The sequence below is a fragment of the Typopeltis vanoorti genome, chromosome 6 (assembly GCF_054136105.1).
Source record: "Typopeltis vanoorti isolate ZY-2024b chromosome 6, IOZ_Tvanoo_1.0, whole genome shotgun sequence".
Taxonomy (NCBI): Eukaryota; Metazoa; Arthropoda; class Arachnida; order Uropygi; family Thelyphonidae; genus Typopeltis; species Typopeltis vanoorti.
In genome coordinates this window covers 41,846,087-41,865,443 of record NC_143554.1, presented here as the reverse complement: position 1 = coordinate 41,865,443, position 19,357 = coordinate 41,846,087, and the positions used below count along the sequence as shown (strand labels likewise).

The window sequence follows — 19,357 nt, the reverse complement described above, 5'->3', positions numbered from 1 at the left end:
GGAGTGCTGCTGATGATAGCAGGGGAATTAAGTCCACATGAGGTAGACATGAAAGAGGGAAATAGCAGCATTGGCTATGAGTGGTAACATGGAGGTTAACAGGGAGACATATTTAATTAGATGTTGCTATAGGCTAGGGAATGTGGAAGAAGGTGGTGAAGAAATGTATAAACAACTTGGATTAGTGAACAAAGGAAGGGTAATTATTATGGCAGTACAGATTGGAATGAAGAAACAGCATTTGGGAATAATGAAAATGAATTTCTTGAGAGATAACTATCTCAGGCAGCATGTAAAGGAAAGCAAGCAAGAATCAAGAGTTTTAGATCTGATCATATTGTCAAAGAATGTAATTCTGAGTGGAGTTTCACACTTTCCTCCAGTTGGTGAGTGGTCATGAAGTGATCAGTTGGATTGTGGCTAACCATATGCAGATTTCTGTGAGGAAAGGATATATGTAGAATTATAAGGCTGGTGATTATTATTATTATTATTATTTGACACCTCCAGGGGGTCTAAAGACTCATCGAGGGAGAGTGTGCCAACAGCATCGAATGATTGGATCCCTTCCAACTACTAACCGTGCTCAAACTTACTTGGAGCTATAGTATGGAATGAGGAGTTGAGCAGTAAGGAAATAAATGCTGCTTGGGAACTGACAAAGAAATACATAACATCAATCTGTGAATGTATTCTAAAGGCCAAAAGGCTGAATAAATGTAAATGGATAAATACAGGCTTAAGCATGAAATCTGGAAGAAGGCATTTTGGAGGCAGTACAAGATAAATAATGGTAATAATCAGTTTCATGAAGAGTATAAATTACAAGCCAGGAGAGTGACTCAGTAAGAAAAACAAAATTGTAGTATGAGCAGAAATTGGCAAATCAGGCGAAGAAAAACCCTGTGAAGTTTTTTTTTTTAGATATGTAGGAAGTATAAGGAAGAATGATCATGGAAAGATGATGTTAATGGATGAAAATAGTAGAATAGTAACTGCTGCAGAAGACATTGTTGAGGTATTCAGTGATCAATTTATAAGGGTGTTTCATCCTGATCAGGGTGGTTTCCTCATGAACTTAAGTGAAGAGGACATAGGACAGGATGGCTTAACTGTGAGTGAGCAGGAGGTATTTGAGGAAATAAATAACCTTAATGGGATTTGATGACATATCACCACACATCTTAAGGGAATGTTCCAGGGAATTGGCAGTAGCATTGGCGTGTTTGTTTAATAAGGCTTACAATAGCATTACACAGGTTCCAAGTAAAACTGTAAGAAGGTAAGACTGTTCCACTGAATAAAGGTGATAAGAGAGAGAGAGAGAGAGATTGGTGAGAAGTAGGATACAGAATTGGGTTTAAAACAGCAGTATTCTTTGTGGTTATCAGCATTGGTTTGTTAAGGGGAGATCATGTTTTACTAACTTACTTATGTACTATAACAATATAACAAGGGACAAATACCTTGGACAGGGGAAATGATTATACAGTGGTGTACTTGGATTTTGCAAAAGCTTTTGATAGGCTCCCAGATGACAAACTATTAAATAAATTGAAACAGATGGATTGGATAACAGACTTCCGAGTTAGATCAGGGACTAGCTATCAGATAGGTATCAGAAAGTTGTATATGGGGGTGCAGTATCCTGAAAGAAAAAGGTCACTAGTAGTGTACCACAGGGGTCAGTTTTGGAACCACTGTTGTTGTTCAATTTGTATATTAATGATATTGGGATGAGTTTAACTAGTGTTATGCAACTGTTTGCAGATGATGCAAAATTGGGGAGAGAAATGCAGAGTGCAGAGTCAAGCAAATGTTGTGGATTTGGGTATGAATTGATACCCAATATTTATGATCTAAAGATAATTTTTGAAATTCCACAAAAATAATGGCAGCTGAACAACAAAAGAACAAAATAATTTGTTTGTTAAGCTGCCATTATTTTTGTAGACTAAGTATTAAGTATACTAAGTATTAAGTATACATTGTATACTAAGATTAAGTATACAATGAACCATGGAGATGGAGAGAGAGAGAGAGAGAGAGAGAGAGAGATGAACATGTTAAATTTTTGTGTGAATGGTGATCAGGCACTGGGTGAGCAATGGTTGTTGCAAAAGAGGTAGCAAGCAAAGTGCACTGTTTGGCCGAAAGGACAATGATTTTGCTTTCAAAAAGATGGGATTCTAGGCTTATCTGGTTAATGTCAGAATTCTCTCTTTTTAATAGCAGAATCACTTATACTCTCCTGACAATGGGTTTTTGCCACTGCTTTTGCTTGTTACCCAGTGCTCGATCACTGTTCACACAAAACTGATTATGCCTACTCCATTCTTCAAAAACATAGGAATGATAACCTGCAAAGTTGTACCAAACATACTATAGAGGTGAATCTCTATAGTATGTTTGGCATGCCTAGTGAATCTTCCATTTGAGTGTACAATATTAAAGCTGATCTGTAGTCTGGCTGCCAGATAGTACATAGGACTAACCTAATGGTAACACATTAGAAGATTTCCCAATCAGCTGGTAAATTGACTGTGGAAGAATGATATTGCGGGATAAAAATGGGAATAGAGTGACTGATGCAGAGGACATAGTGGAATTGTTCAATGAACACTATTGGAGTATTTCATCAAATGTATTGGTCTTACCTGAGATTATGTTGAAAAATAAAAATAATTTTGAAATTATAAATTAGTTTTTTTCATTGTTAGGCCGAGAACTTTTCAGACAACTTGCGTATAACGAAACATGGTGGTGTGGAATCTTGTCGTTTTGCTCTAAAAACATCCAGAAAAAAAAGAAACTGTTGCCTCTTAATTCCATCACAAGTCTGACTCTGAAAATGTATTTGATTCTTCAATCAGAACTCAGATAAAATTTCAGAAGTATATAAACATGTCAAGGTACTTTGATAGCATTTTTAATGTGACAATGTAAATGAATGAACTATAGAAATCTCTCAAATATATGAATGTGGTGAAAATTAATTGTCATTTGACATACTAATCCATTCAAGGATCAGTTAAGTAAGGGTTTGGTAAATTATCTGACCCTCAAATAACCAAATTCGAGTGTCAGATAATTTAAGAGATCACTGTATAATGAAATAAGATAGCAAAACCAGATTGCAAAGTGGTCTGAAAACAGATCTGCACAAACAGATATGCTTTCATGCCAAGTCAGTTCATTACCTAGTCCAAATTATGGATATCAATTTCGCAGAGAACCTGAAGTATTATCTCAGATAATAATGAACTGCAAGAAACTAGGTCTGCTACAAATAATCAAAAACAGTTATCAAATGGAAAAAATATTATTAGTCAAAGACAAACATCAAGATTAACCCTTACATAAAAAGTACTGTGATGAAAAAATGAAAGGTATAGTAGTAGAACACTAACCAACTAACAAAATCTGGAAATCATTAACCTGTTCACTATGTATCTCAAAGAGAAATCATAGGCCTACAAAAACTATTTGAAAACATCAGACACTGTGAAGTTATTTGAACATTGCATCAGCATGTTCTTCCAATTCCAGGACAAATATTATGAACAGAAAGGACTAACAAAGAGCTCAAATCTCCACTTTCAGCCAACCTGTTCATGGAATCATTTGAAAAGCAAACACTGAGAAACTATAAATTAAGACCAAAACTTTAACTATACTATGTGGATCGTGTTGATCTTCAGTGAAATAAACAAGACATCTAAAGCTAATAATTAATTAAATTTATTTAGCAAATTAGATTACTAAGCTAATATTTCTTCAGCAGCACAAATATATATTGAGCATGTACATGCAAGCACACTAGTAGGAAGGCAAACACAGACTGATTGTAACAGCGAACTCCAACAGTTGTAACTGATGCCCTCTATGGATGTGGTGAAGGACATTTACTGATGGTCTCAAAAAAGATCTCCCAGATTTTTGACAATATGATGCAGCCAAATTTGTTTAAATTTGGGGAATGTTATAGTGCTCTGGAAGAGTCCAAAATGTGAATGATATGGGGACAAAAAAATATGTATTATATAAACATTACAAGACAAGACAGAGAATACACATCTTCAAAAAAAGTACAGAAAAAGAAGTCAAGAACTAAAATATCCTTATATATAGTCTTATCCATTCACACAATGGTTATAATCAAAAAAGTAGCAGAGAACATTCCAAACACACACACACACACACACACACACACACACACACACACACACACACACACACACACACACACACACACACACACACACACACACACTCCAGGACAAATATTATGAACAGAAAGGACTAGCAAAGAGCTAGTCTTTACACACAATCTGATCAAAAGTATCTGGACACCTACTCAAAACTATAATCAGACTTTCCCTGTGAAACTTTCCAGTAGTGGACATTAATACGGGGGTGGTCCACCCTTTGCTTCTATGACAGCTCTGACTCTGATGGGGAGACTTTCTACCAGGTGTTGGAACATCTCTGGAGGAATGGCAGCCATTCTTCCTAAAGAGCAGTTTGTGATGTGGGTCGTTGGGGTCTCGAGCAAAGTAGGAATTCTAATTCATCCCAAAGTGTTCTATGGGATGTGGCCAGTCCATTTCTGGAACATTATTGTCCACAAATCACTCCTTCACAGACATGGGTGTCTGCAGAAAATTTTCCAAAGGCAGGGGGGGGGGTAAAGCTTGGAGGCAAATAATTACATCAATAAATTTTTATTTAATTATTTCATCTTTTGGTTTATTTTTTCACAAGTAGATCGCGCGCGGGGGGGGGGGGGAAGTGCCCCATTTGTCCCCCCCCCCTCTGCAGATGCCCATGCCCACAGACCATGCTTTATGGCAGGTAGCACTGTCATGCTGATACAGACAATAGTCTTCACCGAATTGATCTTCTACCATAGACAGTATGCAACAGGTCAAAATCCTTGTACCCTTCTGCATTTAGATTTCCGTGTAGTGTTACGAGATGGCCAAGTCCATTTCATGAAAAACACCCCCACACTGTAATGGCACCTTCTCCAAATTTTCTGTTGGCACTACATATGCTTGCAGGAATCGTTCTCCAGGCATTCGCCACACACTCCCACATGATAAAACATGATTCATCACTCCAAATCACACATTTACTGTGCAGTGGCGTCGCTCTTTGCAAACACTGCAGGCGGCACTTAGCATTCACGGAAGAAATGTTTGGTTTATGGGCAGCTTCTTGACCCCATTCCTCTTAACTCTTGACGTATAGTCATGGTGCTGGCCGGACAGTTAGCAGCACTACGGAACTCCCAGGTATTGTTTCGCTCAATCTGGTGATTTCCACGAACGATCTTCTTCGATGCTCGACGGTCCCTGTCTGTCATTAAATCCAGCCTACCTGACTGTGGTTTTGTTCTGCCTTCATGTTTCCACTTCAAAATCATGTCACCAACTGTTGACTTGGGCAACTTGAGAAGGGTTGAAATATCTTTGCCAGATTTCTTACTGATGTGGCAACCAATAACTAGTTCACGTTTGAAGTCACTGAGCCTCCGTGAGGTTGTAGTGATATCTAGACATCAGTTTACAAATTAGAGAAGGGTGTACGGATACTTTTGATCAGATAGTGTATATATAGAAAAGGAGGAGAATATCACTCCCTTATACACAACCATTCACAAACAAGATCCTTTAGATATGAGAAGCACATGAGGAAGAGAATTAGTGGTGGTTATGGGACAAAATGATTTGGTTGAACATAAAGAGAATGTGATGGATATCAGGCAGTTATTAAAGAGATTGAAATATCGCTGACAGATTTCTTACTGATGTGGAAAGGGTGTCAGAATTTGGCCAAGATATGACCTAATGAGTTGACATGAGGAGCAAGAATCATGAATGGTATGTTGGCAGATCTGCATGATGAGAAGGAAGAAGGATGTAAATGTAAATATGTTGGATGCATTTGAAGGAAGAATGGATTTCATTTAAATGGATTTCGTGCGAGTCATCTGGAGAATATTGCTAGAAGGAAGTAAGGAAGTGCAATAAGTGATGTGAGCAAGGATCACAGAAAATAAGAAGTGAAGTGAAAGATCAATAGAGTGGAACAGGTGAGATTGAAATGCTTGTTCATCAAAACAGTAACAGTGCAAGAGATGATAAGAAAACAGGAGCGCAAGATGACAAGGAAACAGTACGATGGGGTGGGGGGGACAAGGATAGCAGATGTTGGACATAGCAGTGAATGTACATATAGGGATATGTCAGCATAGGAATGGGATGGCCCAGGTCATAAAGGAGTAGCTGAGTCTGAAAAGATATATGGAGTAAGTTGTGATAAAGGCAATAGGGCATGAGCAGGTGTGGGGAAATTGCAACTAACAGGTGGCATAGGTAAGACTTGCTGCAGGCATAAAAGTCAACTGCAGTGTTCATCTACAAATGCCAGGAGCACCAAAAATAAGGAAGATGAAACTCTTTCACCAATTGAGTTTATTAAGTCAAAAATTGTTGGAATAATTGAAACATGGTTAGATGAGAATGACATCCTGATGGGAATAAAAATGGAAGAGTATTTTTTTTTTTTAAATCCTTTAATTTCTTTTTGCACAGGAGAAGAATAGGATAGAAGAGAGTTATATGCATTAGATGGAATACATGAAGATTGAACAGTAATGGTCCCAGGACTGAACCCTGTGGAATTCCACTTATAACCTTCCTACTCCCTGACACTGCTCCCCCATATATAACTCTGATAGGTATCAGAGCCATTCACCAATCCACTAACCTGATATCGAAACCCATTTAAAAATCAATTTATCACGTGGTACCCTGTTAAATACCTTGAAAAAATCCAAAAGTATGACAATGTATTCATTATCCTCATCCACTGCTCTTGTTACTCTATTATAAAAAGTAACCAGATTACTAAATAAAAAAAGAGTACCCTTTAACGAATCCATGCTGGCCTGCATAAATAATATTACCCTCATCTACCCAATTTTGTATGCGAGTTCTTATCGATTTCTCCAAAATCTTAACTACAGAAGAAATATAAACAAGCCTATAGTTTGATACCTTCATTCTACCAATGAATGCAACAGGTCAAAATCCTTGTACCCTTCTGCATTTAGATTTCCGTGTAGTGTTACGAGACGGCCAAGTCCATTTCATGAAAAACACCCCCACACTGTAATGGCACCTTCTCCAAATTTTCTGTTGGCACTACATATGCTTGCAGGAATCGTTCTCCAGGCATTCGCCACACACTCCCACATGATAAAGCGCGATTCATCACTCCAAATCACACATTTCCAGTTGTCCACTGTGCAGTGGCGTCGCTCTTTGCAAACACTGCAGGCAGCACTTAGCATTCACGGAAGAAATGTTTGGTTTATGGGCAGCTTCTTGACCCCACTTATGCAATGGTACTATCTTACCCTCCTTCCACTCTCCAAGAACATGCCCCATTGCAAGACGTTGAAAAGCCGAGTTAATGACACAGTCAGTTCCATAGCACAATCCCTTAAAACACATGGAGAAATTCCAGCTGGCATCCCTGCCTTATTGACATTTAGCGTATTCAGTATTTGGAATCCAGTCTCTTTATTCACTTCTAACACTTCACCACTCATTATCCTTCTAGAAATAAAATACTGGGATGGAATACTATTAAAGCTATCATTGAATAGCTCAAATATGTCATCTTTGGTCATCCAATTTCCATCTCCATCAAGAATATAATCAGTCCACTATCAATTTTCGTGCTACCTGCCACATAGTAAAAAAAACTCATTTGATTGCAGTGCCAGTCTTCTTTCATATTCTAATTTTTCTCTCTTTACAATAATAGTCACTTTCCTAGCCTGAGTCTTGTATTCCTCATGTAACTGCTCTCTCCACCTCTCCTCACTTTATATTTCTTCCATAATCTCTTTCTTCTGCAATTCATCTAATTCCTTTTGTCATCCATTTTACGTTAAACTGCTTTATCTTCTTCTTCACTCAAAGTATACAGTATCATTGCTGTCAACAACATTTTCTTAAATATCTCCATTGAACCAATGACCTCTTCCCTTACAATTCTTTCACTCACTGTACTGCTGCAAGCTGGTTGCCAAGTCTATGATAATTGCCTGCCTTACAATTCCACATAACTTCTTTCTGTTTTTACTACCTTCACATGCCTATTCATCGTCTAAGTCAGGACTACATGGGACAAGTATGTCATCTCAGTCACAATCAGATACTCTGATGATATGACCAAATCCAAACTCTCACTAACACAATGTACTGTGTACATTGTGTTAGTGATTGCTAATTCCCTTTCAATGCAGAACTCTAATAGTTATTATAGATATTATTTTAAAATCCTCAGTGAAGAGCCAAAAATGAGCAACCAAGTGTTCAATAATATTCTTTAATCTAGAAATTTGTTGCAAATCTGACAAAGGGATAAAGGACCAAAGGCTGAATTTTGCCAGAATGATGACATTGATGATTAACAGTATGGTACTGAATCTCAGGACAAATGTCTCAAAAAATAGCACCAAGGAAGAAAATTTTATTATAAGAAAACTTACTGCCAATAGTCCACAACAGGTGAGCAAAGTGCTCAATAATCAACCTTAATCCAACAATTTCTGTTTTCTTTACAGATCCGACAAAGAGAGAAGGGACCAAAGGTCCAATCAATCAATCCATGGTAGTACGGTATGATTTCTGGCGAGAACTAACAATTCAAATGTAGGCCAATGAGAAGTACTAATAAAAGAAAACATACATATTCCTGGGCAGAGCCTGTAAAGTCTTAAGTAATGCAAATCAAGGCAACTCTGATGCTAAAGGTTATATTCTCATAAGCTCTTGTAAATTATTAAATCTTTGTTTCTTAAAGTTTCAATCTATGTTTGGCTATAAAATATTAGGCTGAATCCACATAATACTCCATCTTAATATCCTATTCTATGATAAGCATCATCTTACAGAATATGCAAAAATTTTACATTCTATTATGGAGCTCAAACTATTTCTAGGCAACTCCAATTCTTGACAATAAGTCTGTGGGAAGCAGTTCAATTTCTGGCTCACATAATGATGGTTTCCTAGGAACCAATCAGAGTATAAAAGGAGGAAGAAGTTTACTATTATCTCTGAGATGAAAAGAGCCCAACAGCATGTGAATGGGCAAGTAAGATGAGTAGAAAGCATAAAACAGAAAGCAAGCTGAATTTCAGGTATAATTTGGCAGATTTCACTTTGTCTTCTTTTGTGCTGAACAACTGGTTTCCGTCCACTGTTTTCACTGCTGTTTGGATTCTGGTGTGTAATGGTGAATCCAAGTCTCATCTATAGTAATAAATGAATGCACAAAATCAGTTTTATTCTTGTTGAAACACACTGTACGTTGTTCAGAGATTTTCATGCGAGTGCATTTTTGATCTGCTGTGAGCAAGCGCAGCACCCATCTTGAGCAAAGCTTTTTCATTTGCAATTCTTCTTGCAAAATACATCCTACATGTTCTTTTGAAAAGTCTCAGCAATTTCATGCACTTTGACTCGCTAGTCATCCAATACTATATCGCACACTTATCAATGATGTCTGGTGTTGTTACACTTTTTGGACGTCCTTCACATGGATCATTTTCAAGGCTGGTATGGCCATGTTTAAACTCAGCAGCCCATTTCTTAATTGTCAAAAATGAAGAAAAGGAGTTCCCATAGACTTTTATGAACTTCGAAAGAATTTCTTTTGGCGTTAAACCTTCTTTTACAAAGAATTTTATAACCGCATGATACTCAATTTTATTTCAAGGGATACACTTTTGCTTCAGAAAACTGTATAAATTATAAATCAAACTACTTGATAGAATGATTTGCAATGACTTGCAACACTATCAGTAAAATGTTGCTGATAGTGTTGCCATATATGGTCAAGGCCAAGAACTTTTAAGATGGCCCTCATATAACTCTGAAAACACGCATATTGTATGCTGGAAGAAGCTCCCAATAATCAGAACAGTAATATTACACTGCATGAATCATAAATCTCATTTACTAAATACTGTTGCCTAGTATTACAGAGAACTGGCCTTCTTTTTTGGGAGGAGGGGGATGGAAGTCACACTTTGATCCTTACCTAATTCAGTTTACTTCTAGGTAATTTTCTGTAGTCTGCTGATCAGTTTAATGACTGCTGGTTGGATGATATATCTAACCCTTAGTGCAGGCAGAGGATTAATTCCTAGAAAATGACAAAACTTCACCAAAATTCCTAAAATGTAAATGATTTCTAAGATTGATGTATTATTTAAGCCTTTGCCATTTACTGTAGCAGTCCTTTTACCAGTTATATCAAAGTATTATTGATGATGTCATTACAGATATTGAAATTTTAATGTGTAATGCACTTTAATTAAAAGTCATTTAAGTGACAGTTGTTCACAATTCCTATGAAATAAGTTTAACATTTTATAATGAAGCAGTGTATTAGTTTGTTATATCTATGTTTAGAGTTGACTGCTTTCCTAATTTTCAGGTTTACTGTGATGTCTCTTGTGAACTGATTTTTAATGAGTGGTGTTACAATTTTCTAGAGAGAGATATTTGCAAACAGAAACGTGACATCAAAATTTAGAAATTAAGTATAATCTAACAGACCATGTTGATAAGAATTAAGATTTTAATTTTTTTTTCTTCTTTAAATCTACATCATTCCCACCCTTCCCAATATGAGGAGGCAAAGCCTTCAGAAAGTTTTTTGGATAGATGTTTAGGCAATGTCTCCATCTTCAGCACCAACTAAAACAGGACACAAGCACCATCTCCAAAAACAACACTAGACAGTCAACTAAAATCAATATAGATTTTGTGACAAATGATCACATTCCTCAGAACATAAGATCAATAATTTGCTTTTCCCAAACTAAGGATAGTTCAACAAAAACTATCACCATTCTCTACCTTATATGGTACCAAAGAAAAATAGTGCAATTCTAAAAGTACAGTTGACTCTCATTATAGCAAACTAGTAAAGACTGCAGCAACAGTCTGTTACAGTGAATTTCACTTATAATAACATTGCACTTATGGTGGGGGGGGGGGGATCTAGTCAGGACTTTTCAGTAGCTTGTTACAGTGAGTGATTTTGTTATAACAATGTTCACTCAAATGACAAGCCAGTATTTACTGTCTGTGCTTATCAATAAGTTATCAAACTAGCTTCTTTCACTTTCCTGAAGATGAGATGCACTGTTTATTCATCACCAGCATTTATTAACATGTTGATTTAACATACTGATGAAACTTTATGCAGTAACCACTGTTCCACTTCTTGTGTGTGTGTGTGTGTGTGTGTCCTATTGCACCTTCTATGTTTGTGCATGAAGTAGAGCAGCTGTCACATTGGTTAAACAAAGATTACATAAAGTTTAATCAAGATATTAAATCCAGTCTGGCAGACCAAGCACATATTGAGAGTAAAGTAAAATGAAAAATACTGGAGTTAATCACTTGAAGTCTTCCCACTCTTACTAAATATGGTTATATTAAGCTGTTTAAGGTGCTGCCATAGCTCAGTCAGTAGTTCTGACTGAGCTACAGTCAGAAAGACCTGGGTTCAATTCCCGTCCAAGATGTGAGGAACCTTTATCTGGTCTCTTTCAACTAAAGGTGAGTTAGCTGGCTCATACAGAGGTAGGGTTTTTTTTACCACCCAGAAACTCTAGTTTTTACGAAACCCCCAGAACAGGCAAACCGGTCCCATGAACACATGCATCTACAGACATAGGACACACTGGGAGGCATAGGGCCAACCACCTTATCCTCGAGATGGTCGTGATTGTGAAGTCCACAGCTAAAGAACCCTCAATGGTTCGTGAAAAAGCTTAAGACAAGACGAGCTGTTTAAGAGATGTAACATTCCATGACAAAAAAGATCCTCAGCTCAAAAACCATGGATGAAAATCAAATGGAAAGCATATGAATTTTCCTAAGAAAGGCTGATATATGATCATTTGACACTTTATTTTTTTTAAGAAATATTATTCGTGTGTGTGTACATGCACATTTTGAGGAAATTATTAATGTATCAGCAGTGGTAAAGAAGTCAAATGAAGAAATATATGCACAATCCCAAATTATTTGCTACTAGTCACTTAGACCTGGTATATTACTCCATATGCTGTTCTGTTACACTGAATTTTTACTGTACTAGTGCATACTTTTGTTTTTAACAGTGTCTAAAATCTCTCATTTGATTTCATTTGCAAATAAAATTGATCTTCTCTTTTATATATTTTCTCTATTCTGACTACCATATCAATGCTGCTAAATGTATAATGCACTGCTGTTTATTTTCAAAAGGTGTTATAACTTATTAAAATACTCTGGATTAGAGTTAGGTAGTTGTTGAAAATTTTACCACTTGGTTATACTATAAATTAAAGACACCAAGAAATTATATACATGGTTTAATTCTTTATCCAAGTGTAAACAAACAAAATTTGCACCTGAAATATTTTCAGGACTGGGGCAACTCGTGGCAAAGGTGGTATTGACTTCACATAATTTGTCTTAGTACTCTAATCCAGAGTTTTTAATAATAAGGTGTGACACTTTTTGGCAACTTGCATAAAAAAATATGACTTCTGCATTACTTCAACCATGGCATCACCTCTGGGTCTGGCTTCCACTGATGAGACTTCAATAAAGATCGAAACCAGTCTGGGTAGTGACCCTTCCCATAATGCATAGCATTATATATGTCTGCAAGGAGATGTGCTTTGCATTATGGGATACTAAGGCAAGTGATGTGAAGTCAATACCACCTTTACCATGAGTTGCCTCAGTCCTGAAAATACTTCAGGTGCAAACTTTGTTTGCTTACACTTGGATAAAGAATTAAACCAAGTATATAATTTCTTGGTATCTTTAATTTATAGTATAACCAAGTGGAAAAACTTTCAACAATCATATATTCAATAACATGGGTGGGCTAAGAGTCAGATAATCAGGTAACCCCACTATGGAGACCTATATACTTTTCAAGTAACTTCGGTCTACAGCAGAGGGTGGCCAACCTTTTATGTTCCATGTGCTTTTTTCACGAATGAGTTCAGATGCACCATATAACTTTTGTACACTCAAAAACTCTCTGTAAAAATATGTTAATATAGACATATTTTTGAAAAAGTACAAAACTGCAAATGTTCACAAAAGGATGAACAAAGCACAATCCCCATAGTGCACAAGTATCAGCTGTAAACTGACTGACAAAAACTGCAACGCATCGCTGTTCCTAACACCACTTCAGGATCAAACAAGTGAATGTGCAAAAGAAGTGCATGAAACAATAAAATTGCTAAAATTATTGACTAAGTTTTAGATTTTTTTCTACAAATCAGTTTTTGGTTAATATGTATGTTCTGCATAAATAGGCTTACTTTTTTTTATTATTATTATCATTGGGGTTCAATGCACCATAGGTTGGCCATCCCTGGAGTGCAGTAAGTGGAATATGATCTGGGGATAGACACAGAAAACTGTATACTATCTTAAGCACCCAAATAAATAAAATACATATCAAAATTATAAGCTTTCTATAGTAGCCAAATGCTATATTAACTTTAATGGACACTTTACATCCATATAATTAATGACATGTAAACATGTCATGGCTGGGTCTGTGTTTAGAGACATGAAGAAATCCATGTTTCTAAACACTTCCATGTCTTCAATGTTATTGAAGGATGTTTTAACCAACCAAGATGATAAAGATGACATTGCCTAGGAGGATCCAGATGAAATTTCTTAATAGTTTTTTCAGAATATCCATTTTGTTTAAAGATAAGAGAAAGGTGATTAATTTCTTTTTGGAGCTCATTTGATAGATTTAAAATTTCTATATACAGAAAACCCACTCATACTAACAGATATCTGCATTGTCAATCTCATCACTTTCCACCACAAAATCTCGGAACTATTTCTACCTTAGGACACAGAGCACACTCTCTTTTAAATGAACCAGATGAGCTCCAAAAAGAAATTAATCACCTTTCTCTTATCTTTAAACAAAATGGATATTCTGAAAAAATGATTAAGAAATTTCTTCTGGATCCTCCTAGGCAGTGTACTATGGAAACTACTGATTTTAAAGATAGCATCTCAATCCCTTATTTTGGCTATTATTGGCTAAAGTCCTTAAAAAATACAACATCAGGATGTTTTTCACTACACTCCCTAGAGTCTGTTCTCTTATAAGCCATCCAAAGCCTATTCATCACAACCTGAAATATCCAGGTGTATACAAGTTATGGTGCGATTGTAATATTCCTTATTTTGGACAGACTAACAAATCTATTGAACTACGTATAGAGGAGCATAAGAGAGACATCTCCTATAAAAGATCACATGCATCTGCACTATCCAGTCATGTTCTTTTCTCAAACAATCCCCATGATGATCTACAGAGTCACTCAGTTTGCTGTGATAAATCCGAAAACATTTTCCGCTGCAGTGATGAGTTTGAAAGGAAAATCGTGGAGTCCAGGGTTATCCTCTTTAATCCTGAACATTTGAACAGCAATTTGAGTCACAACATCCCTGATAGCCATGCTGCAGTTGTTCAATACTGGCGTTCACGAGAACTTGCAAGCACGCATGCAACAAACAATGGCATGTTAGATAGAACAACTTGAAAAATATGTTTTCTGTGTCAATTATGTATTGCATTTTTTGCCAGTAAATCACAGTTTTTTGTAACTTCAATTTTTATTATTGTGTTCTACCTTTAGTGGATACCTGATGAAGGCTGTAAAAGGCTGAAACTAGTTGTATCATTTTCATTAAAACTTAATATTTTATCTCGGTTTAAAGTCATTAAATATTTATTTAAAAAATAAATAAATAAATAAATAAATATATATATATATATATATATATATATATATATTTTTTTTTTTTTTTTTTACACAGTCCAGAAATTCCACTCTAGAGAGCAAATCATGTCCTAAAGTGGCTAGAACTTTTTTCTAGCCACTTTAGGCCACGATTAAATGGGGTGGTAGTCTCATGCTGAGTAATGAAATTCATCTCCTACCTAATGACAATCACAAACATCTATGTGAAAGGCAGGATTTGAACCTGCACCCTGTTGGCTGGAGAGCAGATGCCAAATTCTCAGCCAATCAGACCAGTAAATAAAATATTGGATAGGTTAGAATTCCTAGCTTATCTAGCGCTAATCATCCAGAGTACAAAATGCGTTTCAGGTTACCAATGAGTTGCAATTAATAAAACTGTATGGGCCATACACAGGTAAGCAACTGACAGAGAAGGAATATTATTATAAATCACTAGACAATTATTTAAACCCTGTAGTGTCTCTAAAAACCAAAACTGGAAAGTCGCAAATTTTCTGGTGCTAATTTCCCTCCCCACCCATCACTAGATACACTATTACTATTATTATTATTATTTGGCACCTCCAGGGAGTCCAAAGACTCATTGAGGGAGGGAATCTACCCTACAACTCTCTGTCTCCACTACTCCATCAACCGTAACCATCATCTACACCAACACCATCTACTGCCGACCACCACCATTAGTATTTTCACAGACAATCACAAACATCCATTCCCACAGCAGGATTCAAACTGCAGCCTTTTGGCTGGAGAGCAGATACGCTTACCACTCAGCCAACCAGGCCGGCTACCAATAATCTCTAATTGGTACCTAATTGCTATAAAAAATCTCCAATAATCTCTAAAATCTAAAATAAACAAATATCCACCAATAATTGTCTGGACACCCCCTGTTATTCAAAGTTATGGCATTCCAAGTTTGTTAATAACATAAAAACCAATGTACAGACGGTAGGAAGCAGTATTTCATCGTAGCAGTTAAATACAAGTGGTATGGCAACACAACGTGAACTCAGTGACTTCGAGAGAGGTGTCATTGTGGGCGGTCAGTGCGACATGTCCATATGTGCCATTACCGCTCAACTGGAGCATCCAAAATCAATGGTTGGCAATGTGATCCACAAATGGAGATGTTCCGGCATCACTAGTGCAGGAAAACACCCAGGGCGACCGACAAAAATGACTGTCAGGGACAGGAGGGTGTTAATGTGCAAAAACTGGCTACAGTCAGCACATACCATCTGACTGTCAGTAACACCATGGTGAGCCCTAATACTGTACATAAAAAACTCTCCATCTACTGGGTTTCCACGAAAGAGCATCGGCACATGAGCTGAACATCACAACAACAAACAAGGGGCTTATCTGGTCTGGTGCAAAGACCGTGTGAACTGGACAACTGACCAGTGGAAGACAGTACTCTGAAGCAATGAATCGAGGTTCACCTGTTTCCAGTCTGATGAATGCTTGTTACAACAGTGTGCTGTACCCACAGAAAAGTTTGGTGGTGGAGAAATAATGGTAAAGGGTGCATTTAGCTAGTTTGGAATAGGACCACTGGTCGTTGTCCATAGTTCTGTGAAGGCAGCTCAGTTCCTTGATATTCTGGATAGTCAGGTGCTGCCTACACTGTGGAGTTTTTATAGAATGGATGCATGTTACTATCAAGACAACAATGCTTGATAGTAACATCAAAATCCCACAAAACTGCAGCTATGGTTGTTAAACGACTGGCATGGCCTGTGCAGAGTTCTGACCTTAATCACATTGAACACCTGCGGGACAAATTGAAACAGAGATTGAGGTCCAGAACAGCACGTCCTAGCTCTGTCGCTGAACTCAGTGCTATTTTAATGGAAGAATGGAGAATAATTCCACCTGATGTCTGCTGCATATTGGTGGAAAGCCTCCTCCCTCAAAGGATGCAGGAAGTTATCAAAGTCAAAAGATGACATACCTGATATTTGGGTTCGCTTGCTAGTATCAACTGTAAAATGCTGAAGAAACAATGATTGGTCCCGTCAGCATTTACTGGTAGATAGTGTGTAGGTTTCATACAGAATCTGTATTTCATACAGAATTCAATAGTGAGAGATTGTTTCAAAAATAGCTAATCAATATCACTTAACAGAATATATCAGTATTGGTATAAACTCCTTTTTAAACTGGGAGAATTGATGTCAAGATAAGCAAAATACATTAAATTTTTAAAAATAATAATTGTTACCCATTTTTGAAGGGCAAGTTAACACCAATATTAGGAAAACTGAATGAAGAAAATGTTATACACCAAGTTTTTGCATATTTACAAAATATACAGAAGTCTAGTGTACCCTTAAAAGGTAATAATAAAATATCAATGAAACTGGACTTGTTTGGATTCACCATCTGGTGACACCCCCCCCCCCCACTTGCTGGAGGTTGAAGTAACTTGAAATGTTCCATGTTTAGTTTTTAGAGCAGAGTTTATGGATTGTAAAAAAAGTCACATTAAAATTTTAAAAAATATATTAAAAATCCTTAGTCCATCCATATTACTAATGTGTTAATAGCTTTACAACTTTTCTTTTTGGGGAGTCATTTAAAAATAAGTCCTCCCCATCTGCATTTTGCTCCTGTTCATTCCACTGCAGTGACATGAACAATCATGTAGTAGGAACTGTGTGGATTTCTAGTATTGTATAAACAAAATTACGATGGTAGCATGGGTGAAAGACACTTTCCTGTCCTCCATGCTCAAGAATGTTTAGAATATATGCCGCCCTTTGGCAAGCAATATTTTGCCACCCTTAAAATTCAAGAAAATATACAAAATTAAAAGGTAGGGGATAGTTGCGATACAATTTTTCCAGGCTCCAAACTTGCTGCTCCTAGACATTGCCTTAGTTACTTGTGGGTTACGAACGGCAGTCATTCCACGACGGCTGTCCCTAATCATTCTAACTTCATGTTTCTTGGTTGTGCTTGTGTACAGTTGTTCAGATTTACTATGAAAGCGTGCTACAATGCACACTAGGTAGTTTTCAACTATTTTCTCTAACGTTCATTCACAGCTGATACATTTTATGACCTGTTTACGTTATAAACACTAACACCGTGATGTATTTCCCGCTGTCCATGTGCAGAATAGCATGCGTAAGTCATTCGTGTGCAAAATTACAGATTTACGGGATGGTCTTTAAAATATCAAAAGCTCTTCAATTACAAGTTCGAAACTGAAGGCACTCATTTTAGAGTGTAAAGTGTTAACCACATCAGTTGAACACTTTATACTCTAAAATAACATCAGAATTAAGGAACGCGTAACGGCTCACTAAACGCGGAAGAAGATACTATTTACAAGTAAATACACCATTAATGAAGGTCAAAAGAGATAAATGTGAATATTTCGTGAGATACTTAATATAATAGGAGTAACATAACTGTATATTTACGTACTTTCAATATGAAAAAGCCCAACAGCAAATCTTGCAATTTCAGGAACCTGTTTGAGAACCTCATCAGTAATGAGGTGACAGCCTCTGAATACTGGTCTTATATTAATTTTTCTTTGAAACCACGCAGATCCAATTTTAATTCCGCTTTCTGCAGCCATTGGTGCTTCACTTGGTTTAGGAGCGCTCCTTCCAAATGCGAAATGCCTTTTTGAGTACATATTGTTGAGGAAGCTTGGCATTAGATGGCAGACTGGTAGATTACCAGAATATGCGATTCAGAATCACAGGATCAGTAATAGGGTTAACAATCTTCCGAATAAAAGCATTACAGAAAATTTCACGCACCTACAATCATAGTTAAACGACCGTAACAATATTCATGATTTTTTATTATTATTACTTCATAACGGTAAGATTATGAAATATTTATAATATATATTACACTAACAGATACTACAAAAAAATTCTTATTTTCTTTCATTTCATCTCCAGAGTAGTATCCCCCGCCAAAAAAAGTAATGATTTACACGGAAAGACCGTTTCTAAAGGAACTGGTGTTAAGGCACTAGTTTCATTAGAACAATTAATGAATACTTTAGAGTAACTTGTAGCAGAGTCAACCTACTGTAAATAATTTTTTTTCAGATATTTATTTTTTAAGGTAGTCCTACCCTTGGAACCTTATTAATTTTTTGTTTTAGCATAAACCGACGAGAATTCTTCTGTTGACATCAAGTATGATAATTAATATGCTTCTTACTGCTGAAAATTAGCAGCGTGGTAGATGCTTTGCACATAAAAATTAGTATCACCTAAACACTTTCAAAATCATCCACAGGAGGAACATTCGAGCCTTCCCATCCCTGATAGCTTGGAAACCTCTAAGATATTAATTTTCGGTTTGACATAAACCGAGAATCCTACTCGTGACTTATGATAATTACATGCTGAAAAGCCGGGTAGTTGCTTCACAAGGAGCTATGGAAATCAAATATCACCTAAACACTTCTAT

General features: G+C 36.6%; 1 protein-coding gene across 2 annotated transcripts in view; it reads right to left on the bottom strand.

Moving 5' to 3' along the window:
- The window catches only part of LOC150105404 (uncharacterized), a 184,672-nt gene extending 165,837 nt beyond the window's left edge, over positions 1-18,835 (bottom strand). Inside the window, exon 1 of one of the 2 annotated variants that reach the window (XR_016548446.1) lies at positions 18,347-18,835. Coding sequence is in view for 1 of the 2 variants with exons in the window: in XM_090394131.1 (XP_090250257.1) it covers positions 18,347-18,584 (238 nt within the window). In the remaining variant the exon portion in view is untranslated. The remainder of the gene's footprint in view (positions 1-18,346) is intronic. The other variant, XM_090394131.1, reaches the window with a different exon arrangement.
- Positions 18,836-19,357: the final 522 nt, after the last annotated feature.